This window comes from Ammospiza nelsoni, chromosome 13 (genome assembly GCF_027579445.1).
Source record: "Ammospiza nelsoni isolate bAmmNel1 chromosome 13, bAmmNel1.pri, whole genome shotgun sequence".
NCBI classification, from domain to species: Eukaryota; Metazoa; Chordata; class Aves; order Passeriformes; family Passerellidae; genus Ammospiza; species Ammospiza nelsoni.
In genome coordinates, this window is record NC_080645.1 from 6367473 (window position 1) to 6390544 (window position 23072).

Genomic DNA, 23072 nt, shown 5'->3' on the forward strand with positions numbered 1-23072 from the left:
GCCCGACGCCTAGGCCGTTAACTCCGCCAAAGCGCTGCCAAGGTTCTTTCATTACCACAGAGGGATCTTTTCTTCTTGCAATTTCAAGCAGATTTTTTGTTAATGTATATGTACAAAAGTTGTATTTGAACTTTCAAACCCGATCGACCTAAGAAGTGTTGACTATTTTAAACCCTCATATATAATAATGAATAAAGGGCTATTTTAAAATCAATTTATAATAAAAATGAGAAACCTTAGTTTTTTTCACCTCTCCCTCCTATGAACTGTCAGGCATTTTGGGGCTACAACCTTCCTTTTCTGACAGACTCTGCATGACACCCCTTTCCTCACCTGCTCCTCCACCCTCTCACTCCCTCCCACTGACATCAGGGTGCCCTTTGCATGCATGTACATGTATGGCTAAACCCACTTTTTGCTTCTACTTCACAGAAGAGGCCTTGTTTTTTTGAACAAAAACTAGAGGTAACTTACACCTCTTAAATAACCCACTAGAGACTGACCTACCAGCCCCCCCAAAAAAATCCCCACCTTACATTGTAGTTCAGTATTAAACATGTCAAAGAAGAACAGAACCAAGAGAAGGCAAACATCTGCTACACAGCTGGTTTTTTCAAGTAGGTAATTTCTGTTGTCATCAGGATGCAGAGCAAGACCAAAAATAGATTACATCCGCTCTTAAGTGTTTTTACTCCAGATACTGCTTCGCCAGTACCTCTTCTCAGGTGAAGATTGTAATTAAGCACAGTGCCTTTAGAACCTGACTGCAACTAACATTTTTAATTAACAATTACATGAACAAGCCACAATTACATCAACTATCAACAATTACATCTACTGTTTAATTCACAATAATATAGTCCTTATCAGAGGGAAAAGGAATTTCTCCTCTAAGTTACTCATCACTTTCTGTATCACTGTCTTCTGAGGACTCAAACCACTCCTCAGATCCTGCAGGAGGGTAGTTCAGTTTTCCAGAACCTGCAAGTGATTAACAAGGTGTAACTTTTATAAATCAGGAAAAAATGAGCTCCAGAATAAATACTATCCAATGACCCAGCCCAGCAAGCCCCAAGTGCTTTTGACTACAAACTGGACCAAAACACTCAGAACCAATTTTATCTGCCCTTAGTCTGTGCTGACAGAACAGTGCCCTGCTGCCTCTAGTTTGCTCTAGAGGTCCCCTCAGCTCTTTTCAAAGAATCTGAGCAACCTGCTGGAAAAAATTAGTATTTCAGATGAAGGCAATACAAAGAGAGAATGCTGATCATTTTATGTTATCAACTCAGATTCATACAATCCTTACCAACTGTAAAAGGCCTTTCATCTTCAGACTCTTGCCAGCATTCAAAATCCAAGGACACATGAACATTCTGTTGACAAAACCAGAGTTTGAAATACCTGCTCTGATGCACAGCAAACATGTTCAGAACATTCAGTAACTCTCAAATTAATTTTCACTTCACCTTGTTCTTCAGTAACTTGCACCATGTTCCTTTCTTCTCTTTTACCAATAAAATCACAGCCTCTGTATCCTTAACCACACATGTGGACTTCTCTGCAATTACTGACTGATACAGCTCCAGGTCAGCCACGTAATGTTTCCCTTCTGAATAAGCACTGCAATATACAGTAAGTTTAAAAACACTAAATCCCAACAAAGACATTTTTCTGATTATACCAAAGCTTCTTAAACCTACCTGAAAGTCACCTTTTCTCTACAGAACTCACATCTACTCTCAGTTGCTCTCGGTATTTGTACCTTCAGTGTCACACTCACATCATCTTGAAACCACTTGATTAGTGGATGACAGCTGAAAGAAAGTTCATTTAATAGGTGTTTTCCAAAGCAGAAAAGCACAGAGGTTTAGCCAAGCTGTCTCACACAGAGCCAGAATTTGTCTATGAAGTCACAACTCAGTCAAGGGGCCTGGGCCATGCAGACCTGACACCAGCACAACATGGGAATGAATCACTATATTCCTACCCCTTCTGCTGATGCACAGTAGAGTCTTCTGCTTCCTTTGTTTGAATTACATAATCTAAAAAGACATCAAAAAACATCTTTTATACTTCCTTATACTACAGAAACCAGGTATTTCCAGAATTTCCCTATACTATCACAAAAATAACTTGGTAGTAACCAAATTACTGTCTTTGTCTTTTATATTGTATACTTCCTATCCTGAACGATTTCATGAAGTTAACAATTCAACTGAAAATTTTAATTATCAAAAATACTCTAGTTAGTGTTACAAGATTTAAAAAAACCTAACCAAACATGATATTTTCCAGGTCAGGTAAAGGTTTTCTCCAGTTTCAAAACATTATTTGACACCTGAAACAATTCAGGGAATTAGTGGGGAGTTTCAGGAATGAAATGATTAATGGTGGTGTCAACATCACAGCTCAAAACATGGCATAAGTGTGACTACTAACAGGGGAAACAAACCTTCTGCAGTAAGCACTCCAGCCTTTTTATCTGCTAGAACTTCCTTACCTTCCACTCATGTGTCAGCTGCTAGCAGGTAATCCTGTCCCCCTGCTATGCCTAAACATTTCTAAGCCTCCACTGACAGAACAGTAAACACATCCTTGAGATTAGATGAAAAAGAAATGAGGGGGAGCACCATTTTCTGCCATTCTCAGTCTTGGGAAAAAAATTACCCCAAGAACAACTTTATTTCAACAGATTTCAACTCCCTTCAATCCTGAGGCCTTGGACAGCAGAGCTCTTGACCCCTTTACAGCAGAGATGTCCTGCTCACATGTTCCACTCACAGCCAAAGAATTCCAAGCTCTCAAGGACAGAGCATCCCCCAGACAGCCACAGAGAGTAGCAAGAGTCACTCTCAGCATCTCCTGCCTGCTCACAGAAGGCAGGTCTGGCTGACTGCAAACAGCAGCCACATGGTGCTGCTCTGTGTACCCAGAGCAGTCTGCAGCTGCCAGGGTGACTGTTAGGTTGGCATCAAGCACCTAACTTGAATTCACATTTGAAAACTTGTGGAAAGCACTGAAGACTTACTGCTTGGAGGAGTCACAGGACTGTTACAGCTTTCAGCAGAATTTTCCTGTATCAGTGGATCCTGTGGACTGGGTACCTCCTCTAGATCAGCTGTGTCCTCTTCTGTGCTTCTGAACACAGGACAAAGCAGTTTTAAAAGAAAACCCACAACTGACAGCTTCACCTTACTTTGCCTTCCCCTACTTTAATCTGTACCTTATTAACAAAGCCTGCACTGCAGTTCCCAATTTTTCAACAGTAGTCTCAGGCTCAGCAGGTCTGTAAAAAAATGATCCAAGCAGTTGCATTACATATATTTCAGCACACAGCATCACAGTAAAGTTGTCTGGTCCCTAGCATTAAATGCTTTGGCAATGACATGGAGGATCCTAAAGTTCCTTTCCCAAGAGAAAGGAATAAATACAAACAGGTTGTGCCTGAGATACCAGATACTGACTGACTGGTAAGCACCCAAACCAGCTACTGAGCATCATAAATTGGAATAGAATCTGAATTCAGACTCTGTACTAGCTATAGAGTTAGTAAGTTAAGAGCTACAGAGTTAGGAAAGTTACTAACTTGTCTGTCTGCATCAAATTCCAGGTTAGTATTTCCTAGAATTAGAATTTTCTTTTCCTTGCTGTTATGGGGCTAAGGAGTAGTTAATGGGAAGTAGACACATTACAAACACAAGTGTTCCTGCATTTAAATGAACATCACTATCAGTAGTATTATTCATATTCACTTAAATGCAGTTTTTCTCTTAATAAAATATAAGCTGAAAAAAAAGTTGCTAACACTTACAAAGGCTCCAAGCTCCGTCCATGATCCACAGCTGGTGTCTGTGTGCACAGCTTCTGAATTTCTCCTACATGTTCAGGATTGTCAGTTCCCAAACCCATTGACAGAATCTCAGACCGAATGTTGTACTCATTGACCCACATCCTCATCGTGGGGAGATGGGTAACCCCAACCTTGAATTACACGACAAAATAAAGGGAAAGCACAGCTCTTCAATGGTCTCCCTCCAACTCAGAGCTGCTCTTTTAGTCAGACTTCAAACATAGCCCTACTGACTTCATGCCTACAGGCAATTTGGTTTCCCTGATTTTCAGACAGGAACCTCCCCGTGTTCAATAGGTGATAATGGCTCCGGTAACTGGCTGTGTGCCACAACAGAACAGGATGGCAATTAGGTAAACAGTGCCAGCCCTGACCATGTGACAGCCATAACAAACCTCATGCAGTACAGAACTGAGTCCCATGCATCCTGAGAACAGCTGAGGGGGTGGGGGACACAATAAAAACCCCAAAGCCTAGAAACTGCTGAAAGGTTGAGCTACACCATATGGGAACTGAAAAGAATGACTTCCAGATAATTTTCTCTTTCCAATCCAATTTTCACTTGACTCACTCCACAAAACCAAGGAGTCTGCTGATGCTAATGTATGTGAAACTGAAGACAAGAAAACTCCAAGAACAAGAGCAGCCATTTTTCCTGTCATGATCAAGTTTTGACCTTTTTTTATTTGCAGAAAAATGTAGATTAAAACCAACTACAAAGTAGTGTAAGGGCTGCAAGAGTAGAATTAAGGATTTGTAAACAAAATAAATTAAGTCTACTTCAAGAGTTGTTGGATATTAGCAAACCATCTTGGAGGATCCAAGTTTCATTCTTCCAGTGGAATGTAACAAACTGCAGAACTGATTTCACAAGACAAACTACTGAAGACCAGCACCTCCCAAATACACTTTTTTTACTACCTTTGTGGAACAGTCCTGGACCATGTGCAGATATACTACGACTTCCCAGTGCTGCCATTCTGTACCTACCATTGGGTCAACCCAAACTGTCCTTCCCAAGGTTTGCACCACTTTTGCATGATGAACTTTTCCTTTAATTTTGTGATTGATGCGATCAGTCACCTAAGAAAAACAAGTTATCACAGCACTTGAGATGTATGGATACCAACACAGCTTTACAGTCACTTTAACTACAATGGAACAACATCTTCTGAGCTTAACAATGAAAAGGGTATTGAACAAATACAGTTTTGAGTAAACCAGTGGCACACTTTAACTTAAAGTTAAGTTAGAACAGTACAAGCCTTCAAGGATAATGAAAGATCACTCAAACACAGATCAATTCAGAGAAGCTACACATCCCGTGTTCCTCCCCCAGAATCCAAAGTAGTGAGAACCTAGTCTAAAAGAAAGACATTTAAAACAGAAGAAAAAAAAAATCCCATTAAGTCCCCCGTATTATTTCATAGAAAAATAAAAAAAGAAAATTTGCCTTCTTAGAACCTGCCCCAACTGCAGGTATTTAGTGTCAATACTAGTAAGCAATGCAGTTTGGTACCTAAGCTTACAGTTTATAACTGTTTTCCCATAGAAAACAGAAAGAGAGCGTAAAGAATGTAAAGGAAATAGCATGCAAAACCAGCTTATTACCTTTGGATTCCATTCAACTTCATTATCTATGGGTTTTACCCTACAAACTATAATTTCCACAGCCTGAGGTGGCAGATCCTGAAACTTGACAGGCAAGTGAAGCAGCTGATCACTATTCACTTGACTTGTCCTGCCTTCATCTATGTATTTAATTGTGACCTTACAGGCATTTTCTTCATCTTTTGCTGGAGTCTCTACCACCTGAACCCTTCATATAACAGGAAAAGAAACACAGAATTATTATTCATGTAACCAGGTGTGCACGACATTTTTTAATACTGCTCTCATTTTAAAACTGATATTCCTCCAAGCCCACTCTGTAACCAAGTGCATGTGTGGGGAACCATCTTGTTTGCCATTCATGAGCTCCGAGCAGGCAAGAGCTTTTTAAAAGCATTATTGCCATAGCAGTGGTTTTTTTGCTGCTTTTGAGGACTTTTTCTTTACCCAACAGTCAAGTTTTTTAAAATCTTTGCATAAAGACATGCACATGAATCAAGTAAAAAGCCAACAAAATTCTACCTGTGGCAAATGGCTCCCTCACGTAACCCATACAACACTGACTTCTCCACAGCAGTCACAGAAATCCTGTGTCCTGGTACCCTGAAGTAATCATTCATTTCTTTAGCAAGAGCTGTATACTGGTCCTTTTGTTTCCTGACTATTCGACCAAAGTACTTTGTTGCATGTACAATGAAGAGAGGCAGGATCTGAAAGGATAAAACACATCCACAGAAAGGAGGAGTGGGTGATTTCTCAAACCAATGAAATTTAGGTCTTTCTATATGGTAAACATACCTTTTCCAGCCCCAAAAGGTGACAGATGTTGTACACACATAGTTCAGAAAACAGTGAGTTGTTGTTATTATTCTCAATCCTAACTGGCCATAGCTCAGTCAGCAGGACAGCAATGTATGGAACAGGAGCTGTTGGTGTCAGGTGATGATATTCCACCTCAGTGAACACCAGTGAGTTCTCACAATTGTCTGCCAGGCTATTAACCACTCACACGTTCTGCACCACTCCAGCTCTACTCTGAACACTCCCCAGCCTTACAGGGAGAACTGACTGCTTTTTTTGCACCAAAAGGACTTAAATAAAAGCCTACAAACACACAGCTGTGCACACCAATGTGTAAAAGGCTGCTTTGAGAGCACCTCAGATAAAGCCCAACTCTCACAGGGACTTGGAGACACAAACTCTTACTGGGATAGGAAGAATCACTGTAGCAGTCAACCCTGTAGTCATGAAGGTTTCATGGATGTGCAACTACTGAAAAAGAAGTCTAACTAAACCAGCACCCTAGAGCAAAAATCTTGCAAAGCACTGATATTTTTGAAGGAAATAACTCAAATGTTCTACCTACAAGAGAGCAGCTCCCCATTTCTTGGGCATACAATAAATGAAAATACATTCTCTAATCCCAAGGCCAGAAAATGCTCAGCTTTCAGTAAGTTTGCACAAACACATCAGCTAAGAAAAATATCCTTCCACTTCAACTTCCCCTCACTCCCACAGATTACTCTGTGTTTCCTCTACAAGAAATGAAGTTTCTATAAGCCTCCATCTTTGTTAATTTTGATATAGAGTCTCAAATTATAAAAGGAATGAATACACAGAACACAAGTCATCTTCCCACAAAATGTCAACCTTCAAAACAGGAAAAAAACCTGAGGTAAACTCAGAATTGCCTACAAAACACAACACAAAGAACATCTGGCACACTGATTTATGCAAGGGAGAGTACATTAATCCTACTGCAGTAGGGTTAATGCAATTAAAAAAAAAAGTAACATGCTAAGTAGCTGTTTAAGACCTGTTTCTCTTGGTACCCAAGCCCAAGGAAAACTGTAACTTACTGTCACACGTTCAGGTGTTTCTATCATTTCAGCTGCAATACTCTGGGCCATGTCTACTGATAAATTAATTTGATGACGATCTGGACACTCTGTTCTGTTCCTACATTTAAAAAAACCACAACAAGTTTAGGAAAAAGTTCTTTGCTTTCAGTTGTAAACTCCTGTTAAGTGACTTGCAACAGGCAACAGAAAAAAAATATCATGAGCAAAACCTGTTTTACATAAAAGTATCAAACAGGAAAATTCACCAAGGAATCAGCAGCAATCATCACTGAGGGCACAAAATGCTGACACTTCCTTACCTGCAAATCCCAAATGTTTTCAGAGAAGCACACAGGGGTCTTGAAAATTTCTTGTCTTCCTCAGATTCCTGCACCATGGCAGTCCAATAATAGAGTTCTTCTGGAATTTCAGCTTCTGCATGCTTTAAGTAGTAGAAAATCTCAGGTGCATGACAGGAACTGTTCTCTGTCAGCAGAATGACTGACTGTGCCTTCGTCTCTTCCTGATCTACAGCAGAATCCTAGAAATAATGAGAAATATTTTGAGAAAATGTTTATGTATCCATCAGTAATGACCCAGTGTAGCACCACCCAGTCAAGGTTCACCCAAACCTTTATGCCAGGGCAGAAGTTGTCACTCATGCTTTGCAGGCGCTGCCCAAAGACTGCTGGAGATGGGAAACTGAAATGGATCACCCAAGCTGCATCTGTGATTCCCAAGGAGGGCAGGCAGTCATCTGTTAAAACTAAGCACAAGTTTCACACGGATGTGTAACTGTAATAACTCAAACATGGGAAGCATCACATCACCACACCACAGCTGATTTCCTTCTCCCAACTGCAAGATGGATTTTTCCCCAATACATTCCTACAAGGGTTTTTATTTCTCCAATCAATAAATCTCATCAGCATATGGCAGACACAGCATTTCATGCCAAGCTCACAGCACTCTCCATTTCCTGTCAGCACCACAGAATGCAGAGAATTGAGCACCACTCAGTAATTCAAAGGAGACAGCTGAAACAGTGCAGGAGTTCTCATAGCTCTGTGCAGAGCTAAGTCCACCTTCTTGTTTTTATATATAACATAAAGAACAAACTGAGTTTGAAAATGGATAAAGGCCTTCGTTAGTGCAAAAAAACTGAAAAATAACCCTAACGGAACTTACAGAAAATTATTACAATAAATCTTTGTAGTTTGGAAATTATTTCAGACTTTGTATCTCCTCTGTAGCAGAGAAAATTGTAAAATGATGGAAAATCTTTGAATACATTCATAGTTCTTTAAAATAAGCAGGGAAAATAATAACAGGAGAAAATTAGAAAAAAAAAAAAAAAAACCAAAACAAAAAACCCCAAAGCCCTGTAGCATTAAGAAGAAAACAGAGAACTGGCAAGAGTTCATAGGGATCTGCCCCTGTGAAGTGTGAGATAACCCAGTGTAAGTGCTTGGTGCAGATCTCAGCTCTGCATTAAGATAAAATCCCAACCAGACAGAGAATCCTCACCTAACACAACAGGAGTGCCAGAACTGTGCATTTTTCTCCACCTCTCCAAGACACACACAGCATTACACTTGCTCTCTTTATGCTTTTTCAAGGAAACTATTGAGTTGCTCTTCAGTGCCTGCATGGCAAAGTAAAAAGTTACACATTCCTGCAATGCTGCAGTACTTGCTCAATCAAATCTAAGAGGCAGCATCTCTTACTAGAATTTAGCTTGCTGTAGAGAGATAATGAAAGAGCTAATGAAATTTAGGTTGCTTATATGAAAAAATAATGTATTAATGAAGAAAAGGTTCATTAATTTCCTGTATAAAAATAAAACCACAAGCTCATGTTGTCATAATACATTAGACGGACATTTAAGAAAATAAAAATCTCAAGCTTTTCTCCTCATTAGTGTGTTCTCTCTGATTCCATGATCTAACAACATGCAGATTCATGTTTCAGTCTCTCAGAACAAGCATTCTTCATCACGTGAAACCTTGAAATATTTTCATAGGCCATTTAAAAGATTTGAAGTTGGTTTTCAAAGAATTCTTGCCCAACAAGAATTACTATGAACAGATTCAATCCTACTTTAACATCAACAAGCACTTTTTTTTAAGTGGTGGCAGGGGTGGTTTTGAAACACTTGAACCCTCAAATATTCAAGGGAAATGCGTTAGAAAGTCACAATCCCAAACAAGATTTGCTTCCATTAACAATCACCAAAGAATAAACATTCCCGATGCACTAATATTTACATCAGAAATTAATCCTTTAAGTATCACATGATCTATGTCAGCTATTTGCTGATAATCAGTCTGGGGTTACTTTTAGCAGGCATGATTAACTTCAAAATTCACATCCCACCTTTATTCTCATAAGCCAAGATATTTTAATTTGTTATCAACTTAAAAAAACCCCTGCTTATTTAAGTTTAAATGCTTTCTTACCTTATGAATCATCTCTACTTCAGTTACTGAGTCAGTGAAGACCAGCACTTTCTGAAGATTCCTCTGGGTAAAATCCAAGATTTTAAGTAACTCAGCAGTTCTGTTGCTGCTTATGCAGGGCTGCACCACCTAAAAGCAAATACAAAACTGAGAGGTGCTAATTCATATAACCCATACATATTTTACTATATAATTCTTCCTAATCCTAACCTTGATGAATGCACACATTGACCCTTTCAGTTCTGCTCAGTCATTAAGGCTTCTCACAAAAACTGGGTTTTCAGTTTCCTTACATGCCATGGGTATCTACTTTTGGAGATTTCCCAACACTTACAATCCACAAATGATGCCATGCTGAGACATGCTGTAATTCAAATCAAACTTAAACCATTTTGTGTTATTCCTCAGGGCTATACCACATTGACTGGAAACTAAGTGAAAAGATACCTAACAATATGTAATAGGCCTTCTAGAAATTTGAGGTCAACAGTTTGGTATTGTGTGAAAGCAGCAAACCAAATGCTTTACTTGATCTGCCTTGGCACACCTTACCTTGTAGTTCTGCCAGCCACAGCTAACAACTGCAAAAACATTCTGGTCAAGAACTGTACTGTTTGCAAATACATCTCAAATGTAGACTCATTTGCACTAACCACAAAATAGTTAAGGGACTGTCTTCATTTCAGTCCTATAAAAGCATTAAGAGACCTCCAACTTGTTCAGTGACTCACCTGCACATGATTTCTAACTTCAGCTCACACTGGGAGGCAGCACTGCAGCACCCCCTGCTTCCAATAAACCAGCAGCAGCCACATATCCAAGCAGTAACACATTTTCCTAAGTTTTACCTGTTGCACATTTCCAAAGATGGCAGCCTCTTCAATAACAGTTATCACAATGTGAGGCTCATTCATGAACTCCTTTATCAAGGGTGTGATGTGTTTATTCCACTGAGTTCCCACAGCAATGATCTGATGTGGTAGATTCCCCCGTGGCCGAGCAGTGGCCTTCTTGTAACAATCCAGTAGGGTAAACACCTAGGAAGGAAAGATTTTTTTTCTCTCCTCTCATCATATTCCAGCAAGCACATGACAGCCCAGAAAAAAACAGAGTCTGAGGGCACTGCTTTCTCCACTCACAAAGCCACTACCACAGCAAACTGCAAGTCTCATCCCCCAAAAGAACAGCTTGGTATGTACACTTTTATCCTATTCTCTGCATGACTTCTGAAGCAAAAGAAAGCAACAGAACAGCATATCCATGTGCATGCAGGATTCTGTCCAGAGAAGATGGAAATCTCAAGAAGATGATGTGTTGAAATTTGCAGTATAAAAAGCCTCCACAAAGACTGGAGAGGGCAGAGACATTCAGCAAAAACTAGGTGGTAACTACAAGACAAGCCCAACCGGCCAACACAGTAATTCGTAAATACAAAAAAAATAAAAAGTAGATTTAAAAAAGGGGTTCACAATAAACCCACTTCTAGGGTTTTTTTCCTCAGTGTGTGCCACTGTTCCAGACTCATGCACAACTGGAACAGCATTTTGCCAAGTGGCTGTGTAAGGCATTTACCTGTTCAGAAGTGTCAGAGAACAGCACCTCGATCTCATCAAGAACAAGATGGCAAAGCCTACACAAGAGGCCAGGGTTATGTTCCAGCAGTCTCAGGAGGTTGTACGGTGTAGTCACTACTACTTCACCTACAAGGTGGAGGGCAAGACTGTTACTATTAACTTACTACTTGAAAGAGTATTACTGTGACAACAAAGGACATGGTAGCTTTATTTAAAAATGGTCACATTTGTATTTCAGATTCATCATCTCAAAACTGGGGAGTCTGTGTTTTTCTACTCCTGCAAGTTATCCAAGACACGAGAGTGTGAGGCTCTGATATTTTGAAATCCAGTGAAATGTCTGAAGGGTAGCAAGTTTACAAAGCAGGATGTCATCTCATTTTCCAGTAAGGTACTGGAAGTAGAGGTAATAACTTCAGAACCAAACAGCCAGAAAGGAAGTATTTATAAATAGATGCAAGAGCAATTTCAGGAAAGTTCAGTTTCAACAGTAGAATAAAGCAAACATTGTAGCTTAGGAACTTACACAGATGTGTGCGCATGTGTATCTACACATGGAAATAAAACTACATCAATCTTCACTAGTGCAAATACACTAACAGCTCTGCTGCTTACAAGCCTGAATTCACCCACCAGGCTCAAAGTTGAACAATGGATGAAAAAATACCAACTACTGAAATGGGATTTTATACAATTCTTCATAGTTCTATCCATAGTTCTTATTCTCTTGGCACAACAAAAGCCACTTTTGAAAATGCAGGTATTAAACAAAGGCACCAAACCAGAACACACCTAAATATTTTAAGTATATATATCTAAGTACAATATATCTAAGCAGGGCAAGTTTCCCAACAGCTTTTTCATTATTTCTATGCTACTTCTCTGTGGGGCACCCTGAGCATGCTAGTGAGTTAGAAACAATAAATGCTCAGTACTTTGTGTAACAGCAAATTGTAAATCACCATTTAAACAAGTAAATCGAGAACCTGAGAAGGAGAAATTGTTCTTTCACAGGCTCCTGCAATTAAGGCAGCCCACACTGCCTTCAGGCATAACAAAGATGATGACAAAGTGTTCTTACAGCCTCGGATTTCCATTTGGCTGGCTGCTTCCTTGTTCTGCCCGAGGGTTATCAGCATGGGATGAAGGTGTCTGCAGCCCTTCCTGTATGTTTTCAGCAGGTCAAAAACAAGCTGTGCCCTTTTCCATCCAGGACATAAAATCAGTGCTAGTGGCTACATACACAGGTACAAAAATTGACAACACTTGTTAGACAGAAGTAAAGAATCTTAAGAATCTTGTCTTACTAGGGTTGTACTGGGCCATTTTCAGAGGTCCCTTACAACCTCAGTAATTCTATGATCTAACAGAAGCTAGAAAATGCGTTGTAGTATTTGAAACAGCTAATACCAATTTTAGTTTAATAAGTACATACTACTCATGCAGAAACAAAGCTCCACTGTGTATTTAAGTGCCAGGGCATGAACCACTTGGTGGGGATTGCTTTAAAAGTAAGTTTGGGACTTGCCCCATTCACAGAGTCCACCCAAGGCCTCTAAGCAGAGGCCTCACAGAAACTGGCAGGCATCATGAAGATACACCGAGATGACACTAATGTATACATGCCAAACATTCAGATGACTAACAGGTTCTCTGGTCCAACATATACATACCCCACTCATGTTTGGCAAGGCTTGGTAGTGACTTTCCTGCAGCAGTGTAAGAACTGGTGGAATATATAACAAGGGATCATTTCCCTGATGGGAGATGGCAACGACATCACGGCCCCCAGCTACTGGTGGCCAACAGTAGGACTGGGTGAAGGAAGGGCCTGAAAACTTGTTCAAAGCAAGTTCCTACAGAAACAGAAATTAAGAATTTCCCACTAAATCAGTGTACTTAAACACCAACAAGACAAGACAAAGGGTAACAACAAGTGGTTTAAAAGCTTTTGACCCATTACATAATAAATGTCCTTAACAGATAATATGAAAAACCATCTTCTGGGCTCAGCTGTTACATTACTGTTTTAAAATTCAAATCCACTTGTAGCAGTGGCTAATATACCAGAAAAAAATGTGTAAAATTGTTACAGCATTTCTCCAAAGCTTCATTTATTCAACCATATGAACAACCTTGCACATTTCTCAATCAAAGTAAGGTATTACTGTAATATTTACTATGGTAATTTGAGGTATGAAAATTGTCTTAAAAAGATAATCAATGTAGTATCATCACCTCTACCTTTTTCAAACCATCAGAAAGTGGTGCTGTTTCCAAAACTGAAGATGGTTCAATTTTCTTGCTCAGGAACACAAAGTTTTTTTCTTTCCCAACATCTTGTAAACTCTGAAACCACGAGACAAATAGATGATAATGGCAATACTTACCAAAAGGGGTTTAGCTTACACAAAACTCAGAAGCACTCACTGTATTTAAAAAAAAGGCATTTTGATGTAAATGAATCAAATTCTAAATTCAATTTAAACACGCTTTGTACATACTGACAGGTTACACAGACCAAGGGTGAGATGAGAATTTGTTATTGCTATTTTAAAGGAAGAAAGATGGTCTTAACTGTCTTAAACCTCTCAAGAGATGCAGTGGACACTCTGTGTACAGCTGGCACTCTTCCCACACGGAGCAGCATGAGGCAGGGAGAGCAGCCACAGTGCAGATGGCAGCTTCTCTCCACTGCTCCTTCTCTATTCTCTGCTCTAATGCAGGTCCTCCACAGACTGCAATCCCTTCAGAAACACCTGCATGGAGCTCCTTCTACTCCTCTGACCCTGGCATTGACTGTTTCTCACAATTTTTTGTTCCCTTCCCTGTGTTTTACCCTTTCTTGAATTCAGGGAGGCATCCCCAACTCGGCCAGCTCAGCTCTGGCCTGCAGAGGCCAATGCAGGAGCAGTCAGCCCCTGACCTCCTTCCACAAAGACCCAATGCTACCAAAACCAAAATGTCTGCAGCACAAGACAAGTTAAATAAAAGTTAATGTTTGAAATACCTGTTGGTCATCTTCAGCTGTGTGTGTCTGAAAGGAACTGGAATTTAGGAACTGTGGAATCCTGAGAAACAGAGATATTAAAAACAACATAAATTCAAAAGAAAAACATCATTTATAAATACCACCAGTACTTCCCAAGTGTCATGAAGCAATTCACTTCAAGTATTTCTGACTTATCTATGCCAATGAGAAAAATCCTCAGTACAAAAGCAGAAATCAAAACACATCATCTGGAGAGCAAAATTTAGTGAAAATAATCTTTCAGAATCTTTTTCAAAATTAAGTTCCCTGACATTAGAAGAAAAATAGATTGGACTGTAGAAAAAAAAGGCTTCTTAAAGTTCCAAAACATCGAACAACTCATCTTTGCATCAGCTAGAAACTGACAGAAGAAACACTCCTGCAGTTTACTTCATCTGCATCAACTGACCTGCAGCACAGTGAAAGCACTGCACAAAATGATCCACTCATATTTCATTAAATCCAGAAACTTTATAAATCACACCAAAAATGAAATAAAGCAAATTAACACACTTAGTATGCAGAAAAATACCTCCCCACCACATGCCTGTTGTCAAGCTACTGTTTAGAAATAACTGGTTATTTTTCCAGGGTAACTCCTTCCCCAAAAGCATGTGTATGGAGCTTCCCTTCCCCTCTGCCCTTTAGAGGCCCAAGAACAGTAACTGCAAACACACTACAGCTCCCAGCTGTCTGATGACAGAATCATTCTGAGTATTTAACAAACTGCACCACACCTCTCTGTTTGAACTGCTTTATCTTCCTTGGAAGGCAAATCTGGCACCGTGCTGACCACCTAGGAAGGAAACATTTTAAGCACTATAATACTGTTCAAAAGTAGTATTTAAAACACAAAGTTGAACGTGTTTTTCTCATGTGGGATTCTCCAAATATTCTGCAGCATTCTTTTCCAAATTTGAAGTTGCTTTGACTAAGGCAACAATTTTGATGAAACAAGCTTCAGGAAACTGTCTAAAAACAACAAGCTGGGTGACTACAGCACTCCTAATCTGGCCTATGTATGTTTATGTTAGCTTACATTTCACAATTCATTACAAAATGTAGTACTTACAGGCACTGTATTGTAATTTAGATCTGTGTGTGACCTTTGGGATGGCTTTTTAGGAACAGAATTACAACCAGCAAGACCTAAAAAGGTAAATAAAATGGAGACAGCCATTTCTGATTATCTGAACACACAAAAAGCCAGAGATGGACACCATGTGCCCCAGTCACTGTGATCCAAGACAGGACATTCCCATTCCCCACATCCAACTAAACACACCAAGTGCTGCATGCAGGACTGTCCCCCCAGCTGTGGGTCCCACCTGGCCCAAGATGTGGTGACACCTCCTCCCCAAAGGGCAGTTTTGGCCTGGCAAGAAACGTAGGACCAACAAACTCCACTGGAACACCCTCAGCATTTAAGGACACTTCATCATCAGAAACATCTGAGGAACTCCCTACAGTCCCTTCATCTTCCTTGTAATGAGCAAAGTGCTTTGCAACCAGATCATCATTAACACAGATCTATAAAAAAACCCAAACAAGATCTTTTTTATTCAGTGTCAACAAGCAATAAGCTACACCAACACATATCTGTTTAAAATTTATGTGAAGATTTAAACAAAAGCAGTACTTTTAAATATGATAAAAACCCCAAACAAAATCCAACTAAACAGAACCCCAGACATAAGAAATACCAATGAATGCTTTCTGTCAAATACTAGTTCTAAAAAAAGCAAAGTCCTATTTTCATGTATGTTCTTTCAACAGGTGTTAATTACTGAGTTCCAGGTTTCTGGCCAAAATTCTGTACTGAATTAACTCTTTCTATGAGCCCTGAAAGAACCTTCTGATCCAGTGAAGCCTCTATTTCTTTTAGATTCAGCACACATCAAAATCTGGCAGAAAAAAAAGGCAGTATTAGGCCTAAAACAACTTCTATCTACTATACAGCTGTGTAAGTCTGGCAGTAGCTACAGCAGAGATTTGACACAAGTTACACATTTTGGCAAGTGGAACTAGACTTGGTATTTTTCCAGCTCCTGGAGAACTCATCTGTATGCAAGAGTGTGAAATTTTAGTTATTTTTACAGTATGATGCAGCTGCCTTACTGAAACATCTTCAAACATGATACTACACGACGTACACCAAATAATGCACACAGTTATCCACTTAAATACTGGCTGGACTTCACTTGCTTGTCAATGATGAAAAAGAAAGAAGGTTAATGCAGAGAAAAATACAAGTTCTGCCTCTTGGAATTTCTCCAGAGGCTTACAATGAACATCATGTAATAAAAACCTCTAATAAGTTAATGATTTAGCTTCTACTGTATCTGAAAAAAACTTGAAAGCCATGCTTTCCAATCTTAAACTAATAGCAAAGTACACTAATAGAGCTGGAAATATGAAACTATCTTACCTTTTCATCTTTTATAGTCACAAAAAGGAACACCTCTAACACTTTATCTTCTACTGTCTGTATTGTGGCTTTAACCTCGGTAGCCTCTAAATGCAGTAATGAACACAAGAAAAAAGATTAGACCCCATCACACTGTCAGCATTCTTTACCTGCACTGAGACAGACAAAATCAGGCATCACAATTAAAAACGTGTAACACTTGCTATTGCACCAAGTGAAATGAGGAATTTAGCAATAAAAACTTAAAAGCTCCAAAAAGGAACTCATCCTTAGTCTTTGGAGGAGGTTTGATTAATGACCAGATTAATGATCTCTTCAGACAAACCACTCTTAGTTCTACACTGAAAGCCTTGGTTTGCTCTTAGACTCTGACAGTCTGGGGCACCAGCACGTGCTTTTCAAGTGAGACATTTCCTTTTCTTGAAAGAAGTTGTATTTGCACATCTGTACAGCTTTGTTACACTTCATTTGGGCAAACACAGCTAATCCAAGTCCTGAAGCACCTCTGTACATGCAGGACAGCTGTGATGCACATTCAGTCTCATGCTGAATACACAGAATGGGTCCAATGTTCAAAACAAATGTGACATGAATGCTCTCTCAGTCAGCCTAATCTAGCCTAAACACAATTTAACTACCAAAATTTATGCAGCATGGAAGCCCAGAGTTCCCAAAACACAGCTCCAAGTACTTGTGCCTTAGTCATGTCATACTTAGGCAGCTCCTTTCTCATTTTAACTTACAGCATTTATAAATATAATCAAGCATACTCAACTATAATCAACTTGTACACAAGTACTACATTTCTCTAACAATTGATTTTTCCCAAAACTGAAGTGTTATTTACCTTCAAGAAGCTTTCGGAAATGCTGAATGGCAGCAGTATCCCATCTTTTGGCTGGTCTAGGAAAATAAACACAACCAGTTTTTCCAGATTATCAAACATGAAAACAGTAATTAAAAAAAAATTCTATACAAGCACAAAGCTCTAAATCATGAAAATTCTTATGAAGTGCACAGCTACACAAATCAGCAGAATCTGATTACTCAGCACATCACTTTAGTTTGGTAATATTGTTCCAGTTCACCAGTATTATGAATTGATCAAAATTAAAAGATTTTTGGCAAGGTATCATGGCTTGCACCAAATATAAGATATGAAGAAATCACAGAATCATTTAGGTTGGAAAAATCCCCCAGGATCATTGAGTCCATCCACTGAATCAGCACTACCAAGGCCACCACTCAACAATGCCCCTTAGTGCCACATCTATACACCTTTTAAATCCCTCCAGGGTTGGTGACTCCACCAGTTCCCTGGAGAGCATTGTTCTCTCAGCTGGAAGAGAGTTGATTTTCCTCTTAGTAGCTGGTACAGTTCCGTGTTCTACACTTACTGTGAGAATACTGCAGGTTTCCCCTTGAAATATAATCCCTCCTAAAAACTTCTACACTGAACCCTCCCACTTCAGAAATGCACAAACAGAAGGTATTTCCTCGCTCTCCTTACCCTATTTTGGCAGTGTTTTCACAGTAGTCAATATGCAGTGTCAGTGGTTTCGTGCAGTGCAGCCGACACTTCTTTGCTCTATGTGGGATCTTTGCAAATGCTCCTGGTAAAACTCGAATGCTGCAAAACAAAGTGGAAATTATCTCATTTTACAGGGCAGAATTTGTTCTCCAGAAATCACTGGTCTCACAAACCACCTCCTGTTACCCTGAATTTCACAACACAGTTCTTCCAGGAGTTTGGATCCCACTGGCTCCCTCTTTGAAACTACTTACTCTAAGAGGTGCCATCAGGACCAACAGGTCAATGGGATTGCTGTTCTATTCATTATTAATACATATTCTAGTTACCTGGAATCTTTCTGATCTGATCCTTTGCCACTGCAGCAAGTCTTCTTGCTACTCATCGTCTAAGTATCTTCATGGCATTTTACCCATTATCAAGATATCTTCGTGGTACTTAACCCATTATCAAGTTGTTTTCCAACAAAGCAACAGTTGTTTTTCAACAAATCAACAGTCAACTTAAGACATTATTTATTTTAAAATACTTTAAGTAAGATCTAATTTTGTGGAATACTACCAAAACCAATTTGGTGAAGTTTCTTGTGCTCCAAGTTGCATATTTTAATAGACAAACTTTAAGAGCTGGACTAGCTTGCTCTGAAACACAAGAATATATTTTTCAAGATGTTAAAAACACAAGGTTTTACACTCATTTCATCAAGAGCTCAGAACCTGTGAAAAACTCACCTTTTTTGACACCACGGCAACACAAACTGTCAGCTCTTAGTAAACAAGCTGTTCCAAGTGAAACCCTGCTTCTGTAGATGGTTTTTATGCCTAAACTTCATTGGCCACAATATTTTTTTTGTATATACCAAATTATTAAATGAGAATATAAAGGTAAATTTTAACTAGCAATCACACATCTCAATCACAACAGACTGACACTTCTATTCTAAATCTTTAAAAAAGCAAAACCTAAAATGGAATGCATCTTTATCACAAAATAAGGACTGGTTTGCACTTAGTGTATCATTTGGTGAGCAGCTTCTTGTGGACACAACCTACACCTCACTTAACTAAATAAATATTAACAGCAGCTGTATCTACTAACAGATTTATTACATGTAATGCATTAACAAACACAAGTAACAAATGTTATTAACTAAAAAATATTAACAGCAGCTGTATCCACTAACAAATTTATTACATGCGATGTATTAACAAATACATGAAAATAACAAAAACACATACCTCTTTGATGGAACATAGCAGTACTTGGCATAATCCACGAGGAAACAGCTGAGCTGGTAACCATCTGCCTGGCACCACACTGACTGCACCAGAGCCCTGCACCAGCACTTCAGCTCCTCACTGAAAACCACATAAACCTGAGCAGAGACAAAGAACAAGACAGCAGCTTCTTTCACATAGCCCCAGTTACACTCAAAGGCAAGGAAACAGTATTTATTACACAGCGTTCCATTTTCTTAGCAAAATGCAAACCTTATAGCTCACAGTTAGAAGGCTTACAGATGAGAAAACGCAACTCACAGAGACACTATATCTGTTTTTGTGTGTAAAATTAAAAACAACATATACTTGATTCTTCACCACCAAATAGATTCAAATAATAGATTTCTATGTAGAGCAAGGATCTTACCTGGCCTTTTTTTATCTCCTCTTGTTTTACTTCATCTGTATCTTTGTAAGAGGTATAAAACTGCTCCATTTCAGCATTCAGGTTTTCATACACAGTTTCACCAACTACACCAGGCACAGGTTCTTTCACAGCAATCCAAAAGCAACTTGGATCCCCAGCCTGGGCCAAGAAGAGGAGAATAAATACTACTGACTTTTAAGAGTATCTGAGCAGATGTTAAAATAAAACTTGATTTTCACACGGCATCTTCAAAGTTGTGGTGACTGACACTGAGACACAGAATGTTAATACGTGAAACATCTTTCACCTTCACAGCATTAGTTCATGAAATGGCTTCTCAGCTTCCAAGTTTCTTTAGCACTGCAACAAACACCATGGGGGGGTCTACAAGGGAGCAGCATTATCTAAAAAGTTGGTTAAACCAAACAATGGAGAAAGTGCAAGGACAAAGGTTTTTACTTCCATATGAAGTCCTCAGGCCTGGAGAATATCAGAGTGGGAAATCCCATCTATTATGCCTATTGCTGTTAATTGTCTGTTTTGAGAAGCAGAATTTCTGTGTAGAGGTAATAGAGGTGTTTGGAGAGGCTTGGAGGCACTCTCATGGACATGCTGGGCTCCATGTAGGGAGAAAGATCAAAGCTCAGGGATCATAAAAAGCACAGGGGAGCTCACAGGGTTCCTGATGAATCCTGCTGGGATGGGCTGAGCCGCCAGTGTCCACCTGGGTGTGCCCCAGATCCTCCGGTTAAATAAATTTACTCTTTATTTCAGCTGTGGTTTTTCTGGCTGCCTGCCCGTGTTAATTCACACTCCAACTCACACATTTTACAACAAAAACAATAAAATAAAACCTAAAACAACCCCAAATATGACTCCACAAGTGCAAAGAAATGCTGGTGAATGGAAATACACAGGCAACATCTTTTTTGTAAATGTGACCTCAAGAAATTCACATGGAAACAGACCTCAATCCTTTAGATTAAAAAAAAACAAACAGCATACCTTTAATACTGAGACTTCCATGTTTACCTCCTGTGTCTCCCTTATCACTACTGTGAAAGAAAAACATTTGATGAACCATTCTGATCCCCACCTTTTTTTTAAAGCCTATTTGAAGATCATACACCTAAAGCAAACCTATAAATTTTTACTACTCATGTCAGAAGTACTAGTTTAAGCAACTTATTTTTATAATTTACATGCTTCAAAGCATTCAACCAGCTTTCTTAGCGAGGGACTATGTTAAAGCCTAATTAGGATTTACCATCCATACTGCATTTCTTCCATTCAAAGGCCAGCAGAAATAGCCTGATCACAGTCAAGTGCTGTTACAACCTACTACATGATCAAATGAACAAGAACACCAGAAGAGAAAATTTACAACTTTAAAAAAAATCCCTCAGCCTAATACAAAACAGGAATCCAAAACTTAGCAAACAAGTTTAATATCACAGATTTTTATTAGCATTTCACACTACATCTGTCTGCAGTGGTACATACCAGACCGAGGAGTTACAACAGAATAATGAAACTTCCAGCAAATAACTGGCAATTCATTTTGGCACAAACCAAAACATCGTGGAATCACATCGTGGTATCATCACCGCAGAGTCTAGTTTACAACTTACAAGAATTTACAATTAAAGTAGATGCCTAGTTAAATATTTCAGAAAAGGAAAGTGAATACACTGTCCTTCCATTTCCAAAACTACTGCTGAACAAGCCAGAATCCAGCAGCAACAGCGCTACCCTGAGGTGACACACAGCGACAAGCGGTAAGCGACAGCAGTGACCATTCCCATTGAACATGACAAAGGAACAGCTGAAACGATTGCAGAAGCTTCGCCCAAGACCGCTTAACACAAACAAAGCTCCTGAGTCACGCACTCCTTTCTTACCCTGCACCAAGAGATTATCAGTGCTGCCTTAGATATTTAATGTAGACTTTTCTTTCAGCAATAACACGCGAAAGCCGTAAGTAAATTCAGCTGAAGTGTCAGGTTAATTAGTGCAAACCCACTAAATGGCCCATCAACGTGGCAGGGATGAAGCACATCAACAGGACCAGTTCTCCCAACCCACTCCAAGTAACCTTCCCGCTTTGTTAAGAACGGAGTAGGGAAACAAACGCTTGCTAAAATCCCACACCTACCACTAGACAGTATTTAACCTGTAAAAATGCTGTATATCATTAAAACCCTCGCCCCACCTGCTGCACTAACACAGATCTAGGGAAGGCAGAAGGAATCTCTGCAGCCATCCCGGGGTGTGCAGACACCCCCGGACACACAGCCCGTTATCCCTCTGCCAGCCGAGCTCCACCGAACCCCTGCTCACCCGGGAGGCGCGGAGCGAGAAACAGCGCCTTCAGAAACACCTTCTTCGCTTTACTCCCAATTCCCAGTCCCCATTTCCCCCTATTCTGCCATAGTTCCACGCTCTTTCCCGTAGGAACGAGCCCACTCACCTCGTCCTCCAGCGCTCCCCGGCTCCGCAAGCCGCACAGCCGCCCGCTCCCCGCGGAACTTTCCAGAACCCGCAGCGCTCCCGCCTCCAGAGCCGCCCCGGGGCGGGTCGGAGCCCAGGACAGCCCATCCCCGGCTCCACAAGCCGCTCTGCTGCCCGCGGAACCTTCCAGAACCCGCAGCGCTCCCGCCTCCAGAACCGCCCCGGGGCGGGTCAGAGCCCAGAACCGCCCATCCCCGGCTCCTCAGGCCCGGGTTGTGGCCAATGGCACTGGCAGCTATTCCCGGCTGCAAAAAACACCTCAAACGCTGCGGGAAATCTCACAAAGCGCAGGGAAGTCCGTCGTCTTGGTTTTTGTATAAAATGGGAACCAAACTCATAGCGGAAGAATGAAAGCCACTTGAAATCAAGAATATTCTACTAGGATTTGAGGGAAATTATTACAATGAACCTTTGGGATTTGGAATTTATTTCAGGCTTAAAGTCTCTGTAGCAGAGGCAGTGGTGGAAATAGCGGTAGTTCTTTGGAAACACTGGCAGTTCTTAACTAATGCAGGGACAACAACCACAGGAAAAAAGGAAAACACAAAACAGGTGTAGCACCAAGAAAATGGACAACTGAAAAGAGTTC

General features: G+C 40.0%; 1 protein-coding gene across 1 annotated transcript; it reads right to left on the reverse strand.

Moving 5' to 3' along the window:
- Positions 1-760: 760 nt before the first annotated feature.
- TDRD12 (tudor domain containing 12) lies at positions 761-22562 on the reverse strand. Its single transcript, XM_059481512.1, has 32 exons — positions 22443-22562; positions 20978-21027; positions 19973-20131; positions 19564-19700; positions 18305-18424; positions 17642-17697; positions 16795-16880; positions 15695-15896; positions 15439-15515; positions 15104-15162; positions 14346-14406; positions 13580-13684; positions 13009-13191; positions 12417-12570; positions 11334-11461; positions 10610-10798; positions 9762-9890; positions 8830-8947; positions 7935-8068; positions 7623-7843; positions 7321-7420; positions 5984-6171; positions 5462-5669; positions 4841-4933; positions 3812-3981; positions 3224-3286; positions 3029-3138; positions 1988-2042; positions 1701-1814; positions 1467-1620; positions 1307-1373; positions 761-981 (listed from the first exon to the last, which is right to left on the reverse strand). Exons 2-32 carry the CDS (start codon positions 20996-20998, stop codon positions 896-898), a joined length of 3747 nt encoding a protein of 1248 aa, XP_059337495.1. The 5' UTR covers positions 20999-21027; positions 22443-22562; the 3' UTR covers positions 761-895.
- Positions 22563-23072: the final 510 nt, after the last annotated feature.

What these genes read in the sequence shown, in the direction of transcription:
- TDRD12 (XM_059481512.1), bottom strand. Translation starts at nt 20,998, where the DNA reads ATGGAAGTCTCAGTATTAAAG. An exon ending in GTCACCACATCTTGGGCCAG is followed by an intron (nt 15,516 to 15,694) that starts GTGGGACCCACA and finishes TTACCTTTTTAG; the next exon opens with GTCTTGCTGGTTGTAATTCT. An exon ending in TCTTTGGAAATGTGCAACAG is followed by an intron (nt 9,891 to 10,609) that starts GTAAAACTTAGG and finishes ATTTGCTTTTAG; the next exon opens with GTGGTGCAGCCCTGCATAAG.